Below are 27,117 nucleotides of genomic sequence, written 5' to 3'. Positions count from 1 at the left end.
GCTCCATCCACATGTCCCATAGGCCAGTGAACAGTGCTGGTTGTTTCCCTTGCAGGGTGGAGAACAGGAACAGGGTGTGAGGAGAGCCCACGCCAGGGGTTCCCATAAATCAGGGCCCTTCTGCCCCCTATGTCCACCAAACCAACAGGGACTGGATGATCCAAATTCCTGGGGGTTAATTCACCAAGTCGCTCCCTAAATTTCCTCCTGTACACTGTTGTGTCCGCGCATTTTAACTAACACTCTGCACTGTGAGGGAATGTAAAGCTTACAACACAACATGAGCCGATACAACACTATCGTCCTCGTTACGGTGCGGTAACAGCAACAGCAGCAGAGTGCCCTTTGAACTTAAAACACAGAGGTATGTATAAAAATTAAACAATTACAGCCCTGGCTGAACTTACAACATGCTATCAGGGATCTGACCTCTGTGAGACGTGCCCTTTAATCTCATACAAAAACTTGCTCTGCAGCTAAGAGAGGCTCTCAGTAGCAGCAAGACTACATCCTGGCTGCTATGGCTCACGATGAGACCTCAACCCCCCAAAAATCACAGTAAACAGTACAAGAATCTCTCAGGATCTTTAACTAATGACTTCAATTTACTTCAAAGTGTTTCAGTGTGTGTGTAAAAAAAGACAAAACTATCAAGACGTTGCAGAGATGTTGCCAAACAGGCTATTTTCAACATGTGTGTAACTGGCTCAAGACTTGCGGTGGGTCAAGACTCACATTCAAAGCACGAACGCTCAAAAACTTTAATGAGAAAATAAGAGAATGAGATTCACTGGTTATTTATTGCCTCAGTTGTGCAATAGTAAAATGACTGCTATTTATTTATTATGGTGACAAAGCACTTCACCTTCTAATACAGGACTTATCCTCACCAGATGTTTGATCAAAATCTCTGTGAAAGCATTTTTTTAGTCATATCTGCAACTTGATTTTTGTCATGACTCAAGCTCCCTTTTTCCAGCTGTTTCTGCACCCCTTTCCTCCCACCCACACATTTCTGACTGCAGGACGATCCAAAACCTGCTCTGATAACACATTTATTCTTCGACTGTGTATTTTAAATCAAACCATTTATTCGCTTAACCAACTTGCTGTCATATAACCACGAGATAATGCCTCAAATTACTGCCAAATCTTTGGACGTGACCAAAGTGTATGTGTAGTGTTATTGTAGGAAAAGACTTCAAGAACAGGCAGATAAAAAATGTGGGCTGTTTTGTCTATACACAAACCTTTGCTACTAATACTTAAAATTATTTTTCACCGTCAAAGATTTATTAAGAACTTAAGGACAAGCTGGACACCACAAACACAATGTGGTATAACATTATAATCATAGTGCAAAAAATGAAATGTAGTAGTATTCTAAATTTTATAACTATCCCTTTAATTACATGTTTAATATCCCTTTAGTAGGCGACTTTAATTGAAAAATATATTTCATCTATTGGATTCTAATGCAGGAAACTGAAAGGTTGTTGGTCTGTGTCTTCAGGTGCAACACCAAACAAATTTTAAAAAATACATATATATAATAAAAGTAATAAAAAAATGTCCTCGTGACTCAGTCTTATATAAATTTTAAGGCACTTTCCTAAACAAGCTTAAACTATGACACACCCTTATCAATACTTTATTGCGCCCCATATTGTGGTAATTATAAGTGGCTGAAATTAAAGCCAAAATCAATTATCAGATTTTATCAAAATCCACTGACTAAAATCTGAAGATTTAAAAAACTACTTTAACTTTTTTCTTTTCTTGTAATTAAGTAAAAGGAGAGCAAGAAAACACGCACACAGATATCCGTATAGTGTATTATGTCTTATTATCTAGTCTTTAGTGTTGTCTATGGTTATTGATTATTAAATCCAGAGCTACACTGAGCACGTGGACGCAGAAGAGACTCATCGGGACTTTAAAGCCTTCAATCGTCACTTTATCAGGTCTGTGCTGAAAGTTAGAGAGTTTAGCGCGAAGAAGTTTATCAGCTCCAGCCCTGAGTGAGCTGCACGGGCTGATACTCGAGTTCCAGCCGCTGACACACATGAAAAGTTTGGGGGAAAGTTTTGGTCTAAAGACGCAAACATGATCTAGGAGCAGAAGCGGAGTGGTTTTACGCGCAAAGCGAGTCGGAGAGAAGTCGGAGAGAAGTGTGTAGAGAAACAGACCTTGGTGTACTTGATCTCCGGGTTGGGCACCGGTGAGGGCATCAGCTGGAGGGATGCCATGAGAGCAGCGGGGTCGCTCTTCACCTCTCCGGGGATCTCGATCTTACTGGAAGTCATCGCGGCCGTCTCTCTCCACTCGTGTGCCTGCTGCGCCTCTCGGGGTTTTTTACAACAGATTTCTGATTAGGACTTTGGGTTTCTTCCTGGGTTTATAGCCAGGTGTCAGCCGCGGTTCATTTTCATTGGGCAAAGAAAAGGGCCGTCCTTTTGAAAATTAAATTCACGCATTTACATAAACGACCTCAACCATGCGTGTTAAGGAGGAGAAACATCCACCCCACCCACCTCACACTCCCGGTACACTCCGTCTCCACTGCTTTCACCAGCACACGACGGTTTGCTGTACTTTAACACATATTAAAACACTTCGACATGACTTATCAAGAGTGGAACTGATCATTATGTTGATCACAGGTATAATGTTATCTGAAGCCAGTGATAAGGCTGCAAGTTTTAAATGGCATTGGACTACTTTTTTTAAGAGTTTGGCCCCTTTGGTGACTATAATCTCCAAAGGGTCCATTTAGGAGCTATTGACTTTAAGTGCCATCTTCCTTAAAATTCAAGAGTAACTTTTGTCCTATAAGGGGGGGAATGTGTCTTGGGCCCTTCACCCGTAGTACAGCCACACAAAAAATACAACATACAACAAAGTACATTGACAAATTGACATTATACCCAGGTTAGCAACAGGAAACACAAAGATAAATAAATAAATAACATCATATGCTAAAAATATCCCTATAAAATCAGCAAATCTTCATAATCCAATGCCAGATCTGGCTTCATCTGCCATTTATTAAAAGCTTTATAGACACAGGTATGAATGAATTCATAAAAAAGTCATCAGTCATCAGTCAACTTCATCAGTTGTTACACAACCATAGATATGCAACCTCCAGAAGCTTCACTTTTGACATTATAAAAAAACAAGTCTCCACAAACATAAGTGTGGATTTCCCCTCAATGTTAAGAACATATGCATTTGCACATGGAGAACTTTTATTTTGGCAAAATTAAAGACATTTACACCATAAACTGATACAGAAAATGCACAAATTGGTGTGTAAAAACTCCCCAAAATGCATGAAATTAATGACAGAGGACCCTCAACCCCCCCTCGGTTCATGTGTGCCCCCCAATTTAAAAAAAAACCTGCACCCTTGTCCACAAATACCTATAAATACATCTTCACTGAATATATAAACTTACGTTCTTACATCATCATTAACCATTTCCTTCGTGGCATAAAGGTGTTAAACTACTTCCCTTGGCTCACTCTCACCCTGTGGCCTTTATTTGCCTAACACAACCTCCCCACGCTCTAAGATGTTATGTAAATGTGGACTAGAGGGATTGCTGCTACTTGCTGGGGTGTTGTTGGCAGAGATTTGTCCTGCAGGTGATAATTCCTTCCAGCGCCTCCTTTAAACCTCCCAATAAACATCCATCAATCAGCTGCGAGCGTCTCAGAAAGCTAAAGGTATTAAAGCAAAGCCACACATGTATTGGCACATCTACAGCTGTATATCCTCATACATGCATGACGACACTTAGGTAACAGACCAGGAGTTTATTAGTGGTTTTAGATTGTGGTCAGAGATAAAGAGAGAGGGAGAGAAGTGTATCTGTGCTCAGTGGGATGACGATGTAGTTTACAAACAAGCTCAGGATAATTTCCCCAATCAGCAGCAACAGGGCCTTTAAATTTTCAGATTTCATAACCTGCGCCTCTTGACAGAACAAAGGAGTGTGGAGAGACAGATGTAGGCCCATCATTTGCAAACCCCCGGAGGATGCTGTTTCTCCATCAGCACATCATCCTTTTTTCACAGCATGGGCAACACTCTCCAAGTGTCTGTTTCACATCAAAGAGGAAACGGTGCCTGCAAACGGTGACATTGATTAATGCATTGAAAACATCCCATCCTCAGCCTGTCGCCTCACCTTTTCACAGAGCCCAGTGAACGGAAGATAAGACATGCCGGTGTGACAAACTTCAGAGCCCGCTGCACTTCAAATGTATTCATGGAGCTCCCTCTGTTGGATGGACCGGGCCTCGGACACTCCACAGTCACACTCACATATTATTCATAGTTTTAACAGTGTTTACAACGAGCGGATTAATCAGGTAAATGGGAAGGTAATTGTAACAGCAAGAAAGGAGAGTGACAAGATAAATGGGAATTTGACTCATGAGAGGAAACAGCAGGAGCTACATGGAGAAAGGTGAGTGAGGAAACTTTACAAACTTTCTGATGTGGGAAAAGGAAAAGTGACAAAAATGCAACGAGCTCTGGGAAGCTGTTTCCCCGACAAGTTTCAAAAATAAATAACTGAATATAGAGGAATATGGAGGTTTTTAGATTTTTAATTTCCCACATTTTTTAAAACTATAATTCTATAGGAAAACACGCAGATATGAAGTCATCTTTAATGTAATGCTCAATTACTTTCTGTCACATTTTCTCACACACACGCTACATGGTCAGTTTTATAATCCAACATATAATAGTTCATTATATGTACAGCATTCCACGGGTGGAAATCTACCCTAAAGGGACACAAAGCGTGTGAAAACTGGCACTCGCTCACATAAAGTCAAAAATATAAATCTCTCTTTATATTTTTCATACATCACTCTGGCGAATTTGTGTTTTGGCATTTAGCAATAAATTTGACCATCATTATTTTTTAAAATTCTCGTGGGACTTTTAAAAAGACACATGCCGGCCGATTCATGCAGGCGAATTGGTAGCTTTTTATTTTCCCAAAGGTGATTTTAAAAGTGCTTTTTTAAAGTGTTTTAAATGCCAACATGACGCAAACATATAATTTGAAATTGATAAATGTATTAACAGCTAAAACTGTCAAATAGCTTAAAATAATCGTCTGAATTAAGACAGTAATAGTTGCATATTGAAAACTAGAAGGGCTCAATCTTCTAAACTGGATATTATCCACGTTACATTCTGCTAGAAATATAAAGACTTTTAAAAAATAAACTTTTAATTGACCTTTTTTAGTTTGCCCACATTTTTTTAGATTTGCACGGAGTCAAAGTATTGTTTTTAAACTTCATCAACATCCTAAATTGTGTGTCAAACCTCCGAATGAACAATAAATACATAAATAAATAACCTTTATATGTAATATTTTCACTGGGCAGTAGCTGCTACTCACACAGCTTTAAACTAAATAATATTTTGTGATTAGTGGCTGCTCGTTTATACTTTTGAATTTAATATACCTAATTGTTGGTGATAAATGCTACATTTGAGACTTTCAATCCACCAGTCCCAGTTGAGAGTTGGTTATCTATCTTTCTAAATTATTCACATTTCATTTTGGACATCAGTGTATCTGAGTCTCATGGCTGTGAGTTTAGGCATCTATTAAAATATAAGATATGTTTTGGGAAAAATATGATCCATCTTATCTTATCTTAGCTTATCTTTCATGGTTTTATTGCTAAAGCAGCCTCTCATTTAAGAAAATACATATAAAGACATTTTAAAGTCGTATAATATCCTAATTCAATGTGCAGCCCAATGCACTGTAGTTTGTATATCTAAAAAAACTTTCAAAAGTAGTCTGAATGCAAACAAAATAAAGGCTATTACATTTCTCTAAGCATCTGGTGTGGATGTCAGTGCAATGCTCTGGAGCCTATATTTCCAATAAAAGTAGACCCCTTGTGGTTATAAAGGGAAATAGATGCAGAAAGCTTAACGTGCCTGTCAGCCTGCACGGCCCGAGCGCACCGAGTGGGAGGCGGCAACCTGCACTGACAATCACACAGAGACTCCCTCATAGTTGTTAGCTGTTTGTTCTGCTCGGAGGAAGACATCAAGGAGCCGCAGGAGGAAAAAAAACATGGAAAATGAAAGCAAGAGGAAGATGAAGGAGAGATTTGGCCTGAGGCGGGACATCTTTAAGGAGTTCCTGGCGGAATTTCTGGGGATATTTGTCCTGATAGTGAGTACCTCACTCTGCACCTGTCATCCAGCTTAAACAGCCGCTTTAAGCTTTGAACTAGTATGCTAATAATGTGTCAAACTGGGTCTCCCGGGACTCTGACTGCTGTCTCTCATATGTCTCTATTAACAGATAGTATATTCTGCGAGTAACAGACTTTGTCTTTGATGTGCTCAGCTGTAATTTGCTCCTGACAATCAGAACAAGATGTGAGTGATGTGGGACTGTTTTCCTTCCTCATGACTCCTCCAGAAGTGCAGTGTGACATCAAATGTGAATCATTATAGCTGTAATAAGTCATTGTCTCTCAGTGATGAGGTTATGAAAAGAATTTAATTATAGGACATGATCATCTCTCTTTGCAGTACACATCATTGTTTTTCTGTTCCCTGATGATTCCTTGAAAGAATGTCCTGCTTTCTCAGTCCTTATGTGTCAGGACTGTCCTCGCCTCCACCTGTCATCCCTGAGCTCCACCTGTCACCTCTCTGAGGCCACTTTAATGCCTGTGATACCAACTCAGAGGAGAGATGCAGCCTCTACAACAGCCCTTTTTATTGCTCTCCTCCCATAACCTTTTTTTTTTTTTTTACTTCTGCCATTTACCTAATAAATGGGGGGGTTCATTATTTTTTTTCGGGGCTCCAAGTAGGACAAATTGCCTGTGGCAGTCGGAGGCTGTTGGTGGACAAGAGGGCTAGTGTTAATGGTGGGTATAATTGGAATAATTAAAAACAATGAGTCTTTCTACCTCCACCCTTTGTGTTTTTGTTCTTGTCTGTGTCCCAGCTCTTTGGATGTGGTTCAGTGGCCCAGACGGTGCTGAGTAAAGGGGCTCTCGGGGAGCCTTTGACCATCCATGTTGGTTTCACTCTGGGAGTCATGATGGCCGTCTACGTGGCAGGGGGCGTGTCAGGTAAAAGTGGCCCACATTTTATACACAGCTCACGTTCATTACAGTACTTAATCTTGCACTTATCAACTCTTGAAACCAATGACTGCATCCATTATCAATTATTCTACAGATAAATCAATTTATTTGTCACAAAAATGTCAGAAAATGGTGAAAATGCCACTTTTCAAAAGCCCAGGGTGACATTTTTATGTTGCTTTTTTTGTTTGTTTGATTAACAGTCTAAAGTCCAGAGATATTGAGTTTACAGTGATATGAAACAGAGCAAAGCACACATTCTCACAATTATGAAGATAGAGCCAACGGACGCGTGGCAAATTTGCTTGAAAACAACCCCCAAAACTATACGATTATTAAGATAAGAGTTGGAAATTGTTTGAGTGACTAATTGTTGCAGATCTACCTGCAAGCATGTTGACATTAATCTCAGAGATTGTTTCTCATTGGAGCAGCGCTTAATAAATGATTACTTGTCAAATATCAAATTAATCGTCAACTAATTTGGTCATCGATTAACTGATTTGAGTCATTTTTAAGACCAAAAAAAGTCCAAATTCTCTGATTCCAGTTTCATATTTTCAGTTTTTTTACTCCTCTATGACAGTATATTAAATATATTTGGGTGTTTGACAGAAAAAGACATTTGAGAACATCATGTTGGGCTTCGGGAAACACTGCTCTAACATTTTATAGTCTAAACAACTAATTAATTGAGAAGGTGAGCAACAGATTAACCGACAATGAAAATAATCACTAGTTGCAGCCTTGTTTCTCATCAGCTCCGTTGTTTTCTCAGGTCTCTGGACATGTCACTAAAAGAAAAACAGGGAAATCATGATTATTTGATATTTTGGCCTGTAAAACGCGACAAACTCAGGCTGGTAACAAAGGTCGTCACTCTGTGTTTGTCTGTGGTGGTGGTGGTGGTGGTGGTGGTGGTACGATCTTTGGTCATGGATGTCTGGCAGCCTCTTTGCTCTTAGAGCAAACTGATTGATATCACCGCCTACTCATCTAGATAAAGTAATGACCTATGAAGACCAGTGTGAACCTTTATTGTGGACTTGCATAATGGACATTATGCAACACGTAGTAAACTCTTTTTCTGGTCTACAAGGCAACGATTTCTGTAGAGTATGTTGTAATTATTGTCACTGATGGGCTGATTTTTAACGTAAGAGCTTTGTCAGTGTGCCTAAAATGTGTCCAAATGGGACATTTTCAGGTACATTCCTCTAGGATTACAGCAAAAGGAGCTCTCTGTCTTTTGCCAGCAATGATAGGGATAGGATAGCATGGTTCTTAAATGTCACAGTGCTTCTCGTGGGCTCACTGAGCCAAAACTGTGAGTGTCCATTAATCAGCAATCAAGGGATTCATTATGTTGGAGGTGGTGTTGCGCAGGCTTCACAGACTGTTGTGTGGTCATTTCCATCACTGCTGGGAAGCAAAGAATCATCATCAAAACAGAGTTAGACAGTGTGACATTTTAGGAAATACACTTATTCTCTCAGCATCCAGCAGACCGTTAGCTCATCTTATCTTGGCTACCAGCCACTACCATCTATCTATTAGTTAAATATTTTATGTTTTGTTTCTTTAATCCATACAAAGCAGAAGTGTAAAAACAACAATTCACAGTTACAGGGGTTATGTGTCAGACTATTTCTTGGTGTGAGCAGTTGCCAGGCAACCAGGAGAGACTCCAGAAGTTACTGATCCCAGCAAACAAACATTTTTACACTTTTGTGATACGTTACAGAGCCAGGCTAGCTGTTTCCGTGTTTCCAGGCTTTGTGCTATCTAAACCAACCAGCTGCTGGATCCAGCTACATGCTCACCGTACAGACATGAGAGTGGTTCACCTAAATCCAGACCTTTGCATCATGTCACTTCTACAAGTCGACCAATTCATCTGTCATCTTGACTTGAAACAACGGTTTCCCAGTTAAAATAAAAAAAATAATGGATCCAATCAGCACCACAGGCAGGACTAACACTGTTGTCAAGCTGTTGTCAAACAGTGTGCCAGAACCAATGAGGAGAATTAACAACAACAACAACAACAACAAGGGCTATAAATAACATAGACGCTGTTTACGAGGCTGGTCTAAATCAACACAGAGTTTGACTTCGTTTTGCTCCACTCCTAAAACCTGTATGTATGTTGGCATGGCATCAGTATGGACCTAAAAATGACGTTAGATACTGGCAGATACACTGGTCTCTAGTGATTGGTCAGGGAAAATCGAGCCCCCCCCCACCACGGAAATTGGTTAGAGTGGATGAATGGAGTTTAACAAGTTGACAATTTTGTCTGTTATAAGGCAAGTGAGTGATATCAATTCGCTTGTTTGACTCTCTGCAAGAAAGCAAATAACCTTATTCACAAAAAAAAAGGAACTATTCCTTTAAAATCTTAAAAAAGTCAATGCCATACAGACTTTGTAATCCTCACTTAACAGTTAAGGGAGATGACAAATTCCCCTGTGTCATGTATTTTAGTTTCACCAATTATTTGGCGGAACTTCTCTATTTTTTTTAAAGTATATATTTGAGTTTTAAAATTATTCAGTGGGAAATTTAGCTTTGATAGAAAATGGAAAAAAGCTGAATGAAACAGGCTTTACGTCTCTATCTGGTTTAGGATGGATGTTGTTGGTCGCTCTGACCAGTGTCACAGTGTTACTTGTGCTACATGTTTAATGAGAGGAGTTGTAAGGCTTCAGAGGAATAGCAGAAAAGCCTGAGGACAGGGAGGTTAATATATGGAGAGCTTTTGCTGCATGACTGGGCCATTCAGCCCCGGGGTCCACAGCTCAGTGGGAAGCTTCTGTCCAACGACATCTCTGAAGATGATCATAGGTATTGGACTAATGAGCTTTACTGGGGCATGGGTCTCTGGAGAGGAGGGGGGTAAGGTGTGACAAGCCTGGCTTACGAGGCTTCCCTGGCAGGGCGGCCCCATACGAGAAGAAAACACAATTGTTTTCACTTTGTAGTCTCAGATTTTAAATGACAGTGTACCGTAAGTGTGACACATCATGGTCACTCTAATGACCTGCAGTCTACGTGTGCCTTAAGCAGATTCAGGCAGATTATGTCAGATGCAATTCAGACAGGCCGGTCTGGCTGGTTGTCGTGGTCAGTGTTTGTGAACAGGATGGGGAGATTAACAATGGGCGCATGGCTGATACCCCCAGTGGTGTTACCATAGCGAGGTCAAAGCCAAGATCCCAGAGTGTTAAATAAATGACCCCACACTGTCATCACAGCCTAGTAACATTTGGCTGGAATGTGTTCAAACACGCCTCTTAAGGACAATGCAGGAGATAGGAAAACACTCTGACAGCACACAAATCCGGTGCTCTTTGTTTGAAAATATCCTGAAAGTTCTGAATGAATGAGCACCAGAGGGTTTGAACACAAACACTAATGATCAGGCAGCCTGTGTTTGAAACCACTGAGATCACTTTGTCTCGTAAGAGAAATCCCCCCTCTCAGCTTGGTCCCAGATGTTCGACATTTGATTTAGAACTGAAATGGTTAGTGAATTAATCAACTTGTCACCTGACAGAAAAATAATTGGCAACCAATTTTATAATCAATCATCATTTTTATTGGAACTTGACCAATTTTTTTTTCAAAGATATTGGGGAGTTTTACTGCAAAATATGTGACAGAAAGTGGCGTGAAATCTGATAAACTGCCTCAAGTGATGTCACTTGTCAATCAGTCAGTGTCCACTACAGCAGTGTCCAAAATCACTCACTACTCCCTATATAATCGACTGTTTAATGAGTCTGCCATTTGTAGTGCAGGCTGTTCTCATGTTCTCTGTTGTACGTTCTAACATATAACCCACGTAATCAGGAGGGCTGCAACCATGTGACCAATGAGCTGACAGAAGTAAAGAAAGTAGTTTAAACTGTGAAAATCTGCCTGATGAGGCAGGTCGGGGTGGTGGATGAGTCAAACAAACACAGGACTCTCCCCCAAGAGACCAGTGTTTGTGTCCTGTGTGAAACCAAGTGAACTCTGAGTTATTTTAAGGTACATTGTCGCCACATTTCTTTTCCTTAACCTAAATTACTTTACTTTACTTTGTACAGTATTTGCCATTGGCAAATACTATAGGGGGGGCTATAATGTTTAGAATGAGTAGCTAAATTACATTAGAGTGTCACATGAGCACTAGAAAAATATGGGTTGTCAGTTTATTTTAATCTCTTCAGGGACCCATGACGATGGTATGTGACGATCCATTAGCTGATATTGATTTGGCACATTTTGATTATGTGACAGCAATGACCTAATTACTGATGCAGAGAAAACGAACTGTATATTTTTGGAAACTATATGTATAGACCTCTACATTGAGCTCCCTAGTGAGTAGGAAGTAGCGAATGAGTGACTCTCACCAAACTGTCAGCAGTAGATTTGGATTGTGGGTAAAGTAGGTGTGAGATTTTGAGAAGGAAGATAAATGCGTGAAATAAAAAAGATGATATCTCTGGTTCTGCTGCATCAAATTTGATTGTTTTTCAACATGAGTGTTGTGGCAGTCTGTCTTACATTATTTTTAGGTAGTAATATGAAACATTTGCTTGTTTCAACTTCTCAAATGTCAGAATGTGCGACCATTCTTTATCTTATCTTACAGCAAATTGAATGTCTTTAAGGCTTAAGCAGTTGATCAGACAGGTCTTTGGAAACTTGTGATGGGCATTTGTCACAGTTTTCTGAAATGTTTGTCTCTTCCATTTGTTGATATTGTTCCTAATTTTTGCTTATCTTTATTGTCTCATTGTTCCAGGAGCCCATGTGAACCCTGCGGTGTCTCTGGCCATGGTGATCCTGGGGAAGCTTCCACTGAAGAAGTTCCCCGTGTATGTGGTGGCACAGTTCCTGGGGGCTTTTGCTGGATCCTGTGCTGTCTATGCGTTGTATTATGGTGGGTGTAAATGTGTGTGAAAAACTATTTCAGAGATGAACACTAGTTTATCTGGACACCCAGAACCATATCAGCTCTGACACATTAACTGGAGTGAGATTATCCGGGTAATATAGTAATCCTGCTTCAAGGCAGCCCCTGTGTTTGATGAAAAAAATAAAGTGGAGACAAGATGCTTCTGCAAGGAGTCCCTGTTTTATTAAAGTGTTTTAATGTCTGACTTACTGAAAACAAAACACAAAAACTACAGTTGCTTATCATTGTTGTATTTCCTTTTCACAGATGCTTTAATGGAATTTACCGATGGAGAATTTGCTGTTACTGGTGCAAACGCCACAGCCAATATATTTGCATCATATCCTGCAAAACATCTCTCAGTCCTGAATGGGTTTGTTGATCAGGTGAGGCTTAACTTGTGACTTTATTTATAAGTAATGTCCCCTGAAAATATACCATGATAAAATACTGTAACCACTTTATACAAGCTGCCTGAAAGGATGACAGTAAAAGAGGTTTTTCTCATATCAGCTATTCACCATGGAGGGCCTTTGCCCCTTTTCTATATATATATATATATATATATATATATATATATATCGAATTATTGATGTCAGTGAGATTTTCCACCGGGATGCAGTGTATCTGGAAGCCAACAGAGCATACAGAGATGCATGTGAGCGTGCATTTAGTGCAGTCATGGATGATTGTAAGCATAAATGGACATGTGAGTTGTTTGCTGATGTATGAACAATGATGCTGAGAATAGCTCCCATCTGTTCTGTATGTGTGCGAGGCAGATGCACATGGTAGTTTATGTATTTGTGAGGACATTAAACATCCAATCCACTACCTTGTTTTCCTTTGATCATATAAATTTGAGGTACATTAACATTCTTAAGTGGCTGTGTTTTAGATGAAAACTTAACATTATGTTTGTTGTATGAAAACTTTAAAATAAAGCTGTGATTTACGCCGACGTTTAAAAGCTTTACTGATGTGAACAAAGCAACTACACCATCAGAAACACTAATAATTCACTTTCAGCTGTTATGTAGAGTTATGACGAGACCTGCTGATGAATTTGAGAGTTATAGTGAATGGTGATATTTGGTATTTGGATCATGGACTGTGTGCCTCTCACTAGTCAAATTAGAATTTGTAAAATTTGACAACTTTAGATTTTAGATAATATGTTTATAATGTAAAATATACAGCCATATGGGTCTGTATAGTAAAGCTGCTTTCTACAGACTGAAACCAGGGGAAAGGGGAATCCCCATAATAAGCTTAGACAAAATAACAGAGGGAAGAGGTCACCTCAGGATGTAAACAAAAACAAAAAACACCAAACAATAGTAAATGATGTTATTTTATTTACATATTTTTGGGTTGCGCATTTTATTTAAACTGAATTTATTGTTGTAGTCTTGAATGTTGTGAATGTAACTGTAACTGAATGTAACTAACTAATTGCCTGATGCTTTTATTTTCAAGGTAATTGCAACTGCCTCGCTGATCCTGTGTATCCTGGCCATCACTGACAGGAAGAATATCGGTGCTCCAAAGGGCATGGAGCCACTGTGCATCGGCCTGATCATCCTGGCCATCGGAGTGTCCATGGGTCTGAACTGCGGCTATCCAATCAACCCGGCACGAGACCTCGGCCCACGGTTCTTCACAGCTGTGGCCGGGTGGGGGATGGATGTATTCAGGTAATTTTACTGATAAAGAAACAAAATGGTGTCTGTTATATCAAGGGCTTTGTTGGGTTATCAGAAACATGGAAGACATTTTTATCGCCTGCCTGAGAGAGAGGTCCATTATTCACTGCTGCTCTCACTCCCACCAGTGCCTGAGATATAGTAGTAGTGTTATGTAATAAGTTCTTTTCTATTCAGCATGAAGAGCAGCGTTTGTAGCTCCATCGCTGCCCTCTTTACTGTCTGAATTAATATTTCAAAGTCCATTCGTGTGTTTCAGCATCAAGAAAAAGAGTTCTGGGATTTTAGTGAACAGGGAGAGATTCCATGCACATGAATATAAAATATTCAATGCTGCATCATCGAAGTGGCACAATTGCTTGTTCCTCACTGACTTTCTTGCCTTTCTTCTCACTTTAGTGCACATGCTCACTGATTTATATTCATCTAACTAGACCAAAGTATTTAGTTTATGTATATATAGTGTCATATTTTGTTAAGAAACAACCACATACACCCAATCAGTTCAACCACTGCAAAGTGTCACCACAATTTAATAAAACAAAAAGCAACAACATCACACTGAAGGTGCCACTGTAATGTCACCGTGTTGTTCATTTCAGAAACTGCATGTGTGTTGCACACGGGACAGGGGACAAGATGCATCCCTGTCTCACTTTCACTTTGGACTTTGTCAAGAAAGCAAACAAAGCTGTCATGTTACATGTATACAAACTAAATGGCACACGACAACAGCAGACTTTGTTTATGTGCTCCTGCAGGATACTTCCTGGAACATTTCCAAAATCTATAAACATACATGTATAGGCAGGATAAGCACCGTTGAATGACCTCTCGAATGTCTGTGCAAAGCTGAAATGTCGGTCCACCGTTCTGTGATGTGGACATAATAAGTTCTTTGTCAAGTCTTCTTTCCAGTATCGTGATTCAAGCTTTAATTATCGCCAAGACAAAGTAGTATAATCCCTTGGAAAGTTGGAACGCATTCCTCTGGTCACCTTTTCCAGGCCTTGAGGATGGCAATGTTGGTTTGTTGGTGACTCGGTCAGTCGGTCTGACTTTTGTGCCAGGTCTGAGACTCTTTTCCAAAATCTCTGTAATACTGATGAGGCATGTTGCACAGTTGCACCCTTAAACATCCAAAGCTGCTGGCATCTCAGGGGTTGATCTCATCCATCCACCCCTGGCACCTTTCCACAGGGGAGCTTTCTAACTAACCAACGAACTCTGCCAGTGAGATACTGTAGGCTTTGAGCTCCTCGATCCTCCCAGGTCAAAGTGTCTCCCTCGCTTTTCTCCAACTTCAGTGCTGTGCTTGCTGACAACAATGTCCTGTTTTCTGCTGCAATGGCGAAGAGTTCGCCAGAATGTCTTTGATGTGCTAAAAAGACGTTCTCTTTTGCCTCTCAAAACTCTATACTGGGGCTTTAACAGATGTACAACCTCAGAAATTGCAACCTTTTTAGCTTGATGCTGGCTCTCTAAAGCCTTCACTGCCATTATTGACCATTTAAACAAGAAAATACAAATAGTTTCATACACTCACATGTTGCATGTCTCTATTTTGACTGTCTTTGCCCTCAGTGCCTTATTGATCACTGGTCCTGCCCTGTCCTTTAGGTCTTTTTTTTTTTAAAAAAAAAACCCTGCCCATTAAACTGTCCGTGACACTGCTGACGTGCATTAAGGGCCCTGACACACCAAGCCAATGTTCAGCCATTGGTCAGTGTCTGCTGCCCTAGTTTTTGCAGTGTGTCCCATACCATTGGCACTTAACGGCCCTTGCTGGCTTTTTTCTTTGGCCAGTTCAACATGTTGAATTGGCATTGATGGGGAAAATCACTATGACTGGCAAAAGCTCTCAGTCCACGTGAAGAGAAACTGAAGTGAGGAAAGCAAACAAACAGCTAAAGTCAAGAGGACGTGAGATCAAAACAATTTTTTTTATACTAGGCAAGATTATGATTTTGGCCACTGAGCACTTCAGCATAAATTATTATGTAAGGGTTTGCTTACTTACTCTTTCAGCATTGGGTTGTGTTGTTAATATGCTAACTGGCTAACTTATTAGCATCTTGAATCAGTCCTGCAGGTCTTCCGGTTTCCTTTTTTGAATGACGAATACAGACTACCACTACCTGCTAGTATGGAGAGTTATTTTCTTTCACGCAGGCAGAGACTGTACGTGCTAGTCGGCCACTGGCTGTAGTCTTTGCGGTGTGTTCAAGTGCAACGTTTTGGCCGAGAGGCAGGCAACATGAGGTGATTCAACAGTCAGCCTTCGTCACCACTAAATCTCTGATGTTGGTTTGGTGTGTCTGGGCCTTAAGAGGAGGGGATTTTGTGGCTGTCAAACTAACAACAAAATACTGCTTGATAAATATGATATATAGTATATTTTAAAAAGCAACATTAAGGCTGACCTGAGTGAAAACGCTGTTTAATACAGCTGGGTGTTTTAAAAAAGTAGTTCTTGATTTACCTTTCTTGACTTAACATTATAACATAAATAAGAGCTGAAAGCAGTCTAAAGGCTTGCTTTGGAACAGATACTGTTTCTCTCGGTCTCCATGTTGCAGATGTAACAATCACCAGATGGCTCATATAAATTTATACATATAAAGCAAGATTGCTCTAATGCACATAAAAGCCCTTGGTAGTATCATGTTCATGTCATGCATAAAGTATGTGCTAAATCTGACATAATCTTTTACATTTGCGATATATATATATACAGCAGGTTCACATGCAGTCAGATGCATAGGGAGAAACATTTGGCCCCACTTGGTCCACATGGCGTCAATGTGACCCACTGTCTCCTGGCCTGATCATCTTAGCTGTAGCCATAGATTAAAGTCTGTAATCCAGCCGCTTCCCTTCTCTAGTCTACTTCCTGAATGCATACAAAAGGAAAAGATGACCCCACGCAGACACTTGTTTACCTCCAGGCCTATTCATCAGTGCTCTTAAGTGAAGCCCTTTCACCTGCAGTAAAGGCTCATAACAGCCACATTGACCAGCAGGACTCTAATCTCCCTCCGGCTCCATCTGAGGTCAGCCAGAGTGAGAATGAGGACACGTGCAGTAGATCTAATACACAGAGCTCCTTAAGACTTTACTGTAATCTGGGATAACTGCGTATAACTCACCTCTGGTGGAATGATACTAACGTAAACATTCAGATCAAAGAGGCAGTGTGTAATTTATTTCAGTTAAAACAGAAAAACAGCAGTATTTCTGGGACAGACTAATAAAGGAATGGTCAAGTCACGCAGAGGTCAAGACAGCCTAAGATTTAGTGTCTAAAGTCAAACTGGTGCCTCATTTCAGCCAAAGTCTGCCATTCGAAGTAATTAAAAGAATAGTCTGACATCTAGATTACAGTTCTTGCTGAGAGTATGATCAGAGTGTGAATATTTCATATCATACGGCAAATATAAAGCTAAGGACAGCAGCCTGTTAGCTAAGGTTAGCTTACTACAAAAAGCAGAGACTCCAGCGCATACTCCAGGAAGTTACTGCGATGAGCCAAAAAGTAGTCCGCCCAAGCACCCAGGAAAGCAGCTAAGCTCAGCCTTCAATTTTTCCCAGTGGACACTTGTGGTATTGCAGCGAAAAAGGTCCCCTGCGGCTGTAAAAATATTTTCCTCATAGACCACCACTGTAAACGAGATGATGGTAAAACTGTTGATAGAACACCTTGAACTTCAAGCAAGGTCAATTCTGACTTTTTCTAATGTACATTTTTAATCCATGTTGTTTTATATTTGTAAAACTTTCTTCAAGCCAAGAAAAGCAATTTGAAAACCCCTGACGTAAAGTCTAATAGCTGAGTGGGACCTCATGGGCAAATCAGAATCAGGGGCTAGAAAACATTATGCATATGCCATAGGCAACATCTTGGCATTTGGTATGTATGTATTATTATTATACATCTATGGGAACAGTGCTGGGCTCAAGTGGCATCCTCCAGGAATGAAAACTGAAGCTAACACAGAAGTGCCAAAAACTGCAGTTCCTCAAATGGCCACTTGAGGCTGGCACCAGAAGCCAGTCGATCCCCATTGACACCCAAGTTAAAATGTACAGCTTTGTAGCAGAAATAAACATGTTTATAGCCTGGTACAAAAAATGGTTTTAGTTTCTATAGCTAATCTCAACATTCATGACAACTGTAGAGGGGTGAATTTTTATAAGACTCACCCATTTACATTTTATTAATGCATAAAATTACACATAATTAAGGGCAGGCTACTTTCAGTGACAGGCTGCCTGCCGATAGACTCATAAGTCAGTCTTTAGACGCTTTGCTTAACTAAAGACTGATGTCTTTCTCCCTGATTTTGCGTTTAGATGGGCGGATACAATTTCAGAGTTTAAAAAAAACTCCCTACGTTGCAGAACCAATAGTAAATCCACAGGGCGGTCCTTTGGTGGCTCGCTGAACTCTTGTGCTCGTAAACATAGTCCGACTGTGTTAAAAGTTTTAAACAAAATCGCTGTAAGTCCTTCATTTCCACAATTTTGTGGACTGAGCACACGTTTGATAAAACAGAGTTAAATCTCTCAGCATCCATTTTCAAGCTCTCTGTGTGTTTGTGTCCTTGCAGACGAGAAAAGGGGGAGCGCACATTTCCGGGAGGGCGTGTCCTTTTCAAAAATGCAAGAGGCGTTGCTTTGTTGCCGGCCGTTTTCTCCGGTGTGTTAAACACACTTTAGAAAGGAGTGTCCCCAGACTATCAGAAGGCGGAGATCTCTGATGGTCTGGTGGCGAGACTAGTCTGCCAATAGTGTCCTCAGCCTCTCAGTCAGGTCCTCCACAGCGCCAGCCTCTCGCCCAAATATGGTTATTTCTGGATCTATCTTTCCAGTCCAGGGCTTGGTTTGCACTAGTGTGCTTATTCAATACGCCCATGGATGCGGAGGATCTGTGCCATTTTCTATCTGGAAAATTGAACTTTTTGGCCCCATGCACAGGTGAGCAATTTTCAATGGAATGAACCTGGTCCTGCCTCCAACGCTGTATCCAGGTCTCTTTATGCATCCATGACTTGTCCACATAAAAACCTGTAAATGTGTCATTTTTATGCTTCAGTTTTTATTTAACTAACAAGATATATAATTGGTGAGCTTTAGAGGTGGGTTTCATCACCTGTAGACAGAGCCAGACTATCTGTTTCCCTCTGTCTCTGGTCTTTGTGCTGTGGCCTTATATTTAATGTGCAGACATGAGAGTGATCTTCTCATCTAACTTGCTGCAAAAAGCATATTTCACAAAATGTCAAACTACTCATTTGAACCTCAGGCTCGAAATTGAAAGGAAGTGGCAAGATGTGTTAAACACAGATGAGGCCAGTGTTCTCAATGCAGTCAGCAACCCTTACTTCAAGCAATAAATAGGCAGTCTGATGAGGCAGGTAAAACGAATTGCGTATGGTTATCCATGGCTGTCAACTGTAGTGAAACACTTGATTTGCGTCGAGTGAGTAGGCACAGCCCGCGGTGTTCACGGTCAGTTATAACTAAAAAAAAGTTTCTGTTGCTTCTCATCAAAGCTTCATGTTATTACCACTGAATCTTCGGAGCCCCCAAAATGGTACTCAGGTTAGCCCTATGGCAAAGGTGTAAGGCTTTAAAGGTTTAGTTCATGCAGGATACTGTGTAAATGACAGGAAATACACTGTTAAATTGTATTTTGTCGTAGTTATTAATGTGTTTGGGTCCTCTCTGCAGAGCTGGAGGTTGCTGGTGGTGGATTCCTGTGGCGGGGCCCATGGTGGGCGGAGCAGTTGGAGCCGGCATTTACTTCCTCTTCATTGAGTTGCACCAGCAAGAGCCTGAAAAACAGGAGGAGAACAACGTCCAGGACAAATATGAAATGATTACTATGAGTAAAAATTTAGAATGAGGGTTGCAGCTGATTTTCACCCTCAGATGGCAAAAATGTTTGTCCAGATGAAGCATTTTATACATTTTTATGATCAAAGTTCAGTGAAAATTTACAGTTAATGGTTTAATACAAAGCATGCATCAAAGCATCTGACTACACAATTTCATAGTCATTTATAAAATATGCATGAACCTTTTACGAAGCCTTTAAAATCTATTTTTGGATAAAATCTGGTCTGTTTGTAGGTTCGAGGTTTTACCTGCCTGGGCTCTTTCATATATCAAAATGTTAAACTTGCTCTTTAGACATCAAGCTTCTCTTTTAATTCCATGAATCATAATCTACTGCAGAGTTTCCTCTGCATTGTAGCTATGCAGTATTCTTTATTTCCTAACTGGGATCATGTCCTTCTTGTTAGAAATATTTGCCAAGATTCTGTACAGCATTTTTATTTTTACTCAACAAACAGGGTCATTAAACACATGTAGCACTTAGAAACTGTTGATTTAATGTGTAAATGTCGTAATTTATATAACTTTTAGCCAATGTGTTACAGTAATGATGTGTTTGATGGAGTAACGTCCTTATTCTGTTTCACTTCATTCTTTGCATGTGTGTTTAAAACTGTGAATGATTGCTCTACAGTGTTGTAGTTTTTACAACATGTTTATGTAGAAAATCCAGCCTTAAATGATTACACTGGCATTGCTTACTTTTTCACTCATCTCCACAATTTTGTGGCACACAAACTTGTGTTATATTGCTGGATTACAGATTTATGTTACTTGTTACAGACGCCCTTGATACTGAAAAGCCATAAATTAACATGAGACATGTAAATGTGCTTTCTGCACCAAAAAATGTTTAGTTTCCAGCAGAAGCTTTTGCAAATGTCACTGAATTGAAGTGTTTCCATTAAAAATGATTCTGAGCTAAGGTGAAAAAGTTCGCATTTTTGAGGTGGTTTTACAAAAAGAACAATACTGTGTGGAAATGTTTATTAATTGTGCTTTTATGTTTTATGATGCTTGTATCCTCTGAGCACAGAAATGAATTTGCAAAGACAAACCAAATGTCAACAGGCCAAGTTAGTTGAACATGCAACATGAACATGAACATTTGTACATAAACTAATTGTGAGATTTTACTGTACCGCACTGAATATTATTTCTCAACACAAGACACCTGTTTGGCAACATGACAATATCTCAAATTAATAGTTTTTCTTATTCATTTGTTTCCTTTACTTTTGTGAAACAGAAAAAATGTGAAGAACATTGGAGGCACAAACATTAAAAGGGATATTTTTGTGAGGTGAATTATACACGCAGTTCATCATTTGGTCCTGCTTTCACCAGAACTCATGTAGAGAACCTTGTATGTGGCCTACGTTTGAATCTCAGTAATCACAGTTTGAAAAGCAGCTGAAGGTGTTTGTTTCACTGAATCTGTTCAGCTGTTCTGTGAGATGATGAATATTCTGTGTCTCCCTGTCCACTTTGATGTCAGTGCTTCGGAGTCGCAGCCTGCCAGGTATTAGCATTTTCATCTTTTTGTCTCTGTTTGTAATTTTTTTTTTTTGTTGAGTTGCTTTTTCTAAGTTAGTTTCCTAACATGATTTTATCTGTCTGTATCAGCTGTTTTTCTTATTCAGTGTATCTTAATGTTGAATAAAATTTGTTGAAGAACTTAGAAGTGTAACACTTAATGATGGCACGATATTTTGTGATACATAAATGTGATGATGTGCAACTATGACACCTCTCAAAAGGTACCCGTTGTTTTCATTTAGAAAATGAATTGAATTAAAACGACTACTACTGCGAACAGTCTGAGTTTTTTTCCTACTTGATTTGATTTGATTTTTATTGGGAATTTAAAAGTGCAATGACACAAAGGAGTATCATGACACAGAAATCCCAGAGGACAGCACTTAAAAGGATCACTGAAAACATTTATTTCCAAAGTTGTCCTCGATGAAAAACAACAAACGATACATAGAAGCACACAAATCACTGCAAACAAAACAAATTATATGATAAACCTACTTGCCCCCCTTGCAACTCTACACCCATGTTTAAGAAAAAATGGCCCATGGTAGAGAAAATTATTTCATGCTGATTTTCTTAAAATAAACAAATAACATATGCCTGTCCGTGGATGGAAATTTAAAATCACTGGATGATTAGATAGTTGGTGCTTGCGGGGACAATAGTTGTCGATTCAGACATTTGCTCTTTAGTGTAATGAAAATACTGTCAGCCAGCATTGTTACAATCCAACAGGGAAAAAAAGACCTTTTCACAGAGAACATTTACGTCACAGCACAAAAGGTTTAAGTAATACAGTGGATGATGGTTTAATTCCATTTAGCTGCTTTAGTTTTAGGTCCTGAATAATCATGCTGGCTCACTGTTAAGGGCATAAGTTTCATTTTAACACTGGAGGAGACACATATGAAGGCTCTGGGGGTCCTCCGACGGGATATTTTGAGTGTCAAACACATTTCCTGCATTGGGGAATTTTTATGCACAAATGTATGATGGAAATGTCTTTAAGTTTGTAAAAACAAAATTCCTTTGCTACTATAATGTCTTTATGGGGGGTAACAAATGCACATATTCTAAATATTTAGGGGGACATGTCCCCTGCATCCCCTGCAAAATCTACACCTATGCTCACTGAGCACTCATACAGACTATGTTAGTTTGATGTCTTACACACACACACACACACACACACACACACACACACACCAAGTGCATTAATTCTACAAATAAAATCTGCAGTCACTACTCTGGTCCCAGAGCACTCAGTCACCCCAGTGAATCTATGCACAATCAGTGATCAATATGAGCACTAAGTACAGCAGAAACACATTAAAAGTTAACAGAAGACAACTGGTAAAGCTTATATAACTTCATGGAGAATTGATGAAGAGTGTATTTCTACAGTTCAGTGGTTTCAGAGCTCTTCCCCAGAGTGTGTCCTCTCTTTGACTTGAATAATAACAGCTTCACATAATAATAGACCACACATGAGCATGAGCATGAAGTATTCCTTCAGTTTTCTGTCCTTAATCTGAAAATGAATTGTGTATTTGTACCCTTATGGCAGCGTTGATTCATTATCAGTAGTAGTAATTATAGTATTTATAGTCTGTTTCTGTCTGAGCTGGGTTGTTACGTGTCGCAGAGTTGTGTTTTGTATTCTGTTCTGCTCTCTCTGGTGTGTCTCTCCAGGTGCTACCCTCTTCTCATCCTCACCACGCAGAGAGTGGATGAATACACCTGTGCTTAATCTGCTCATCAGGGACGGCCAGTTAAAAGGACTGGAGAGGAGACCAGTAGGTGCCAGTGGGTCAGTTGGCAGCTTGCAGGCTGTGTGTGTTTGGTTGTGAAACCTCTCTGTTGGTGTACCAGGATCGGTACACTTTACTCTCTTCCAGGAGGAGTGTGTTTTGGAATGCTGTGTTCTGATTTAACAGTCAGCTTGATTAGTTTGATTTCATTTATATAAACAGTCAACTTGTTTACATATCAGTGCAGTGTTCTTATTTTGTGAGAAATTAGTTTTCATTTCTTGCCTTTTAAGATTTTGGTTTGAAACATTTTATTTCTTTACTGTTAATAAAATCCTTCGCTCTTGATTGTCTTTTCCACAGTCTGATTTTATTGTTCCTCCCCTCATCCCCTGGGCTTAATCCGGGAACATTACGTCGATAAACGTTTGTATTTGTGTATTTTTGCTCATAAAGTCATTGACTGGCTGCCAAATTGGCATGTCCAGACAGAAGCAAACATACATACGCAGTACTTGGAAAAGCAAAGGTTCATCGTGTTTGCTCTTCCAAAAAGTTGCTTTGCAGATGTGACATCACACATTAAACAAACTGAGGCTTTAACTGTTTAACTACGCTGGACTGAAACAAGGCTTTGAAAGAACATGTTTACGGTTTAAATTTTGTTCTGTTCATGTTTAATGTAGCCAACAGATTAGGATGCTTACTGAGGCCTGAACAACAGAGACTTTGTGTCTATATATACAGTACAGGCCAAAAGTTTGGACACACCTTCTCATTCAATGCGTTTTCTTTATTTTCATGACTATTTACATTGTAGATTCTCACTGAAGGCATCAAAACTATGAATGAACACATGTGGAGTTATGTACTTAACAAAAAAGGTGAAATAACTGAAAACATGTTTTATATTCTAGTTTCTTCAAAATAGCCACCCTTTGCTCTGATTACTGCTTTGCACACTCTTGGCATTCTCTCAATGAGCTTCAAGAGGTAGTCACCTGAAATGGTTTCCACTTCACAGGTGTGCCTTATCAGGGTTAATTAGTGGAATTTCTTGCTGTTACTGTTAAAATTCATATTATGGCAAGAACCAATCAGCTAACTAAAGAAAAACGAGTGGCCATCATTACTTTAAGAAATGAAGGTCAGTCAGTCTGGAAAATTGCAAAAACTTTAAATGTGTCCCCAAGTGGAGTCGCAAAAACCATCAAGCGCTACAACGAAACTGGCACACATGAGGACCGACCCAGGAAAGGAAGACCATGAGTCACCTCTGCTTCTGAGGATAAGTTCATCCGAGTCACCAGCCTCAGAAATGGCAAGTTAACAGCACCTCAGATCAGAGACCAGATGAATGCCACACAGAGTTCTAGCAGCAGACCCATCTCTAGAACAACTGTTAAGAGGAGACTGCGTGAATCAGGCCTTCATGGTCAAATAGCTGCTAGGAAACCACTGCTAAGGAGAGGCAACAAGCAGAAGAGATTTGTTTGGGCCAAGAAACACAAGGAATGGACATTAGACCAGTGGAAATCTGTGCTTTGGTATGATGAGTCCAAATTTGAGATCTTTGGTTCCAACCGCCGTGTCTTTGTGAGACGCAGAAAAGGTGAACAGATGGATTCCACATGCCTGGTTCCCACTGTGAAGCATGGAGGAGGAGGTGTGATGGTGTGGGGGTGTTTTGCTGGTGACACTGTTGGGGATTTATTCAAAATTGAAGGCACACTGAACCAGCATGGCTACCACAGCATCCTGCAGCGACATGCCATCCCATCCGGTTTGCGTTTAGTTGGACGATCATTTATTTTTCAACAGGACAATGACCCCAAACACACCTCCAGGCTGTGTAAGGGCTATTTGACCAAGAAGGAGAGTGATGGAGTGCTGCGGCAGATGACCTGGCCTCCACAGTCACCGGACCTGAACCCAATCGAGATGGTTTGGGGTGAGCTGGACCGCAGAGTGAAGGCAAAGGGGCCAACAAGTGCTAAACACCTCTGGGAACTCCTTCAAGACTGTTGGAAAACCATTTCAGGTGACTACCTCTTGAAGCTCATGGAGAGAATGCCAAGAGTGTGCAAAGCAGTAATCAGAGCAAAGGGTGGCTATTTTGAAGAAACTAGAATATAAAACATGTTTTCAGTCATTTCACCTTTTTTTGTTAAGTACATAACTCCACATGTGTTCATTCATAGTTTTGATGCCTTCAGTGAGAATCTACGATGTAAATAGTCATGAAAATAAAGAAAATGCATTGAATGAGAAGGTGTGTCCAAACTTTTGGCCTGTACTGTATGTGTGTGTGTGTGTGTGTGTGTGTGTGTGTGGCCATTACGATTTAAAAAATGTTGTTGGTGTCGATGCATTTAAAGCCAAAGCTGATATACTAACACAGGAGCATGCTGTTGAATAGAACAGTTAGAGACAAAATTAAATTGTAATTTGATTACAGCATTGAATAATGAGGCCACATACAATCAGTGACTGTATCTTAATTTCCAGAGAGTCTCAGAAACTATTAACTTACATACTGACTTTAACAGCATCAGTTATTAATCTTATAATCTGAGATTAGTGTCCATGGGATGTTTTTTCAGAACTCAAATTGAGATTTATTACGGTTTATTTCAAAATATAGAGCAATATGGGAAAGTTAACAGACCACAGCAGCAGCCTACAATATAAGAAGAGCAGTAAAGGAGCTAAAAGGGACTAAACTGGAAGCTTGAAATTGAAGGAGCGGATGGGAATGCATTTCACTTGAGTTATACCTTGTTAGATTTCATGTGACAAATAAATTGATTGATAGATTAATAACTTAATCAGTCATCAAAACTAGCAGACTGATACACATAAAGGAGAATCCAATAGGTCTATAAAGTTTGATACGGCATCCTGGGGGAAAATGGACTACTTAAACATCCTCACACTGAGCTACATTAGCATTCATTTAGAGTCTTCTTCCCCCCTTTCTATTATAATTATTTGATTCAGTGTTAACATCAAAGATATTGATTAAAGTTTAAATGGTTTAAACCACCATTTTTCAGTGATCCAAAACAGACAAACCAAACACTGGGTCCAGAGAGGGCCATTTGTGTTTTCATGTCAGCCACCATAGTTAGCATCCCCCTCCGCGACGAGCTGAACAGCAATGGAAAAACATTGATTCTTAAGGTGAAACTGCTTTATTCAGTGATTTTACTGGTTAAAATGGAGGGGTCTGTTTGTCTTGGAGAGGAAGAGACCTATGAAGATAATTCGGCTCCTGGTAAAAACCTCCTGAACATCTGGATCTTAAGTTATAAGAGAAAACAGGTAAGCACACAGCTACCTACAATTAAGAAAACAGCATCGGAGAAACAGTGTTTTTACTGGTTGTAATCACCTGGTCTGGTTTTTTTTTTTTTTTTTTTTGGAAAGAAAGAGACCACTGTGGATAATTCAGCTCCCAGTAAATAGCCTATCTCCTGAACAATGAACACTGAAGGAATACTAACCAGGAGTTCATGCTTAGCACACGGGAGAAGTTTCAGCTGGTTACAATCTTTTATCCACACTGCTAGATGCTACTAAATCCTACACACTGCTCCTTTGAAAAAGAAAAAGTGTGTAAGTTCCAGACTTGTCGCAGTACACGAGGGTCTCCATGATCCCATCAAGTCCGGTCCATATAAGTACTGTGTTTCCACACATCATTTACCTCAGACTGAGTGATACTTTGAAACAGTCCAGTGAAAATGTGATAGTACACGATGTATCTTGTGACATTTAACTCCCTGGTGTAAGAACACAGCTGACATTACAAACAGAAATGAGGATTGGGCATGCTAAAATATTATCTAGATGATAGTTTGTTTTGTTGGATCATTAAACAAAAAAAAGATAACCTCTGAATATAACCTCTGTTGTTAGACTGAGCACACTGGGTACATCGAGTGCTGCTTTTCACTTTTCAAACAGGTATTGCGGTAAGATAAGAAAACTCGAGTTTTTGTCTATATAAAACATTTTGGTTGACACTGGTGGTTCAGTAAAAACTACATAAAGAAGGACTGTTCTTGCAGCTACAGGTGGGACACAGAGAGGACCTGAGGTCATATTG

General features: G+C 39.8%; 2 protein-coding genes across 2 annotated transcripts in view; one reads left to right on the top strand and one right to left on the bottom strand.

Annotated features, from left to right (window-relative positions):
* Positions 1 to 2,419, bottom strand: part of aldh1a2 (aldehyde dehydrogenase 1 family, member A2) — a 28,320-nt gene extending 25,901 nt beyond the window's left edge. Inside the window, exon 1 of the mRNA XM_033624643.2 lies at positions 2,190 to 2,419. Coding sequence (XP_033480534.1) covers positions 2,190 to 2,306 — 117 coding nt within the window. The 5' untranslated portion in view covers positions 2,307 to 2,419. The remainder of the gene's footprint in view (positions 1 to 2,189) is intronic.
* Positions 2,420 to 5,945: 3,526 nt separating this feature from the next.
* aqp9b (aquaporin 9b) lies at positions 5,946 to 21,532 on the top strand. Its single transcript, XM_033629630.2, has 6 exons — positions 5,946 to 6,227; positions 7,017 to 7,143; positions 11,957 to 12,094; positions 12,377 to 12,495; positions 13,589 to 13,806; positions 19,549 to 21,532. The coding sequence occupies exons 1-6, from the start codon at positions 6,126 to 6,128 to the stop codon at positions 19,721 to 19,723; spliced, it is 879 nt and encodes a 292-aa protein (XP_033485521.1). The 5' UTR covers positions 5,946 to 6,125; the 3' UTR covers positions 19,724 to 21,532.
* The last annotated feature ends 5,585 nt before the right edge of the window (positions 21,533 to 27,117 follow it).

Source organism: Epinephelus lanceolatus, chromosome 2 (assembly GCF_041903045.1).
Source record: "Epinephelus lanceolatus isolate andai-2023 chromosome 2, ASM4190304v1, whole genome shotgun sequence".
Lineage (NCBI taxonomy): Eukaryota > Metazoa > Chordata > Actinopteri > Perciformes > Serranidae > Epinephelus > Epinephelus lanceolatus.
The sequence above is the reverse complement of the archived record's forward strand: the minus strand, read 5'-3'. Positions and strand labels throughout refer to the sequence as shown.

Excerpts from the sequence above, each read along its gene's own strand:
- aqp9b (XM_033629630.2), top strand. The coding sequence starts at position 6,126 with ATGGAAAATGAAAGCAAGAGGAAGATGAAGGAGAGATTTGGCCTGAGG. Across the intron at positions 6,228-7,016 it reads TGGGGATATTTGTCCTGATA|CTCTTTGGATGTGGTTCAGT; the intron begins GTGAGTACCTCA and ends TCTGTGTCCCAG. Across the intron at positions 7,144-11,956 it reads CGTGGCAGGGGGCGTGTCAG|GAGCCCATGTGAACCCTGCG; the intron begins GTAAAAGTGGCC and ends TCATTGTTCCAG.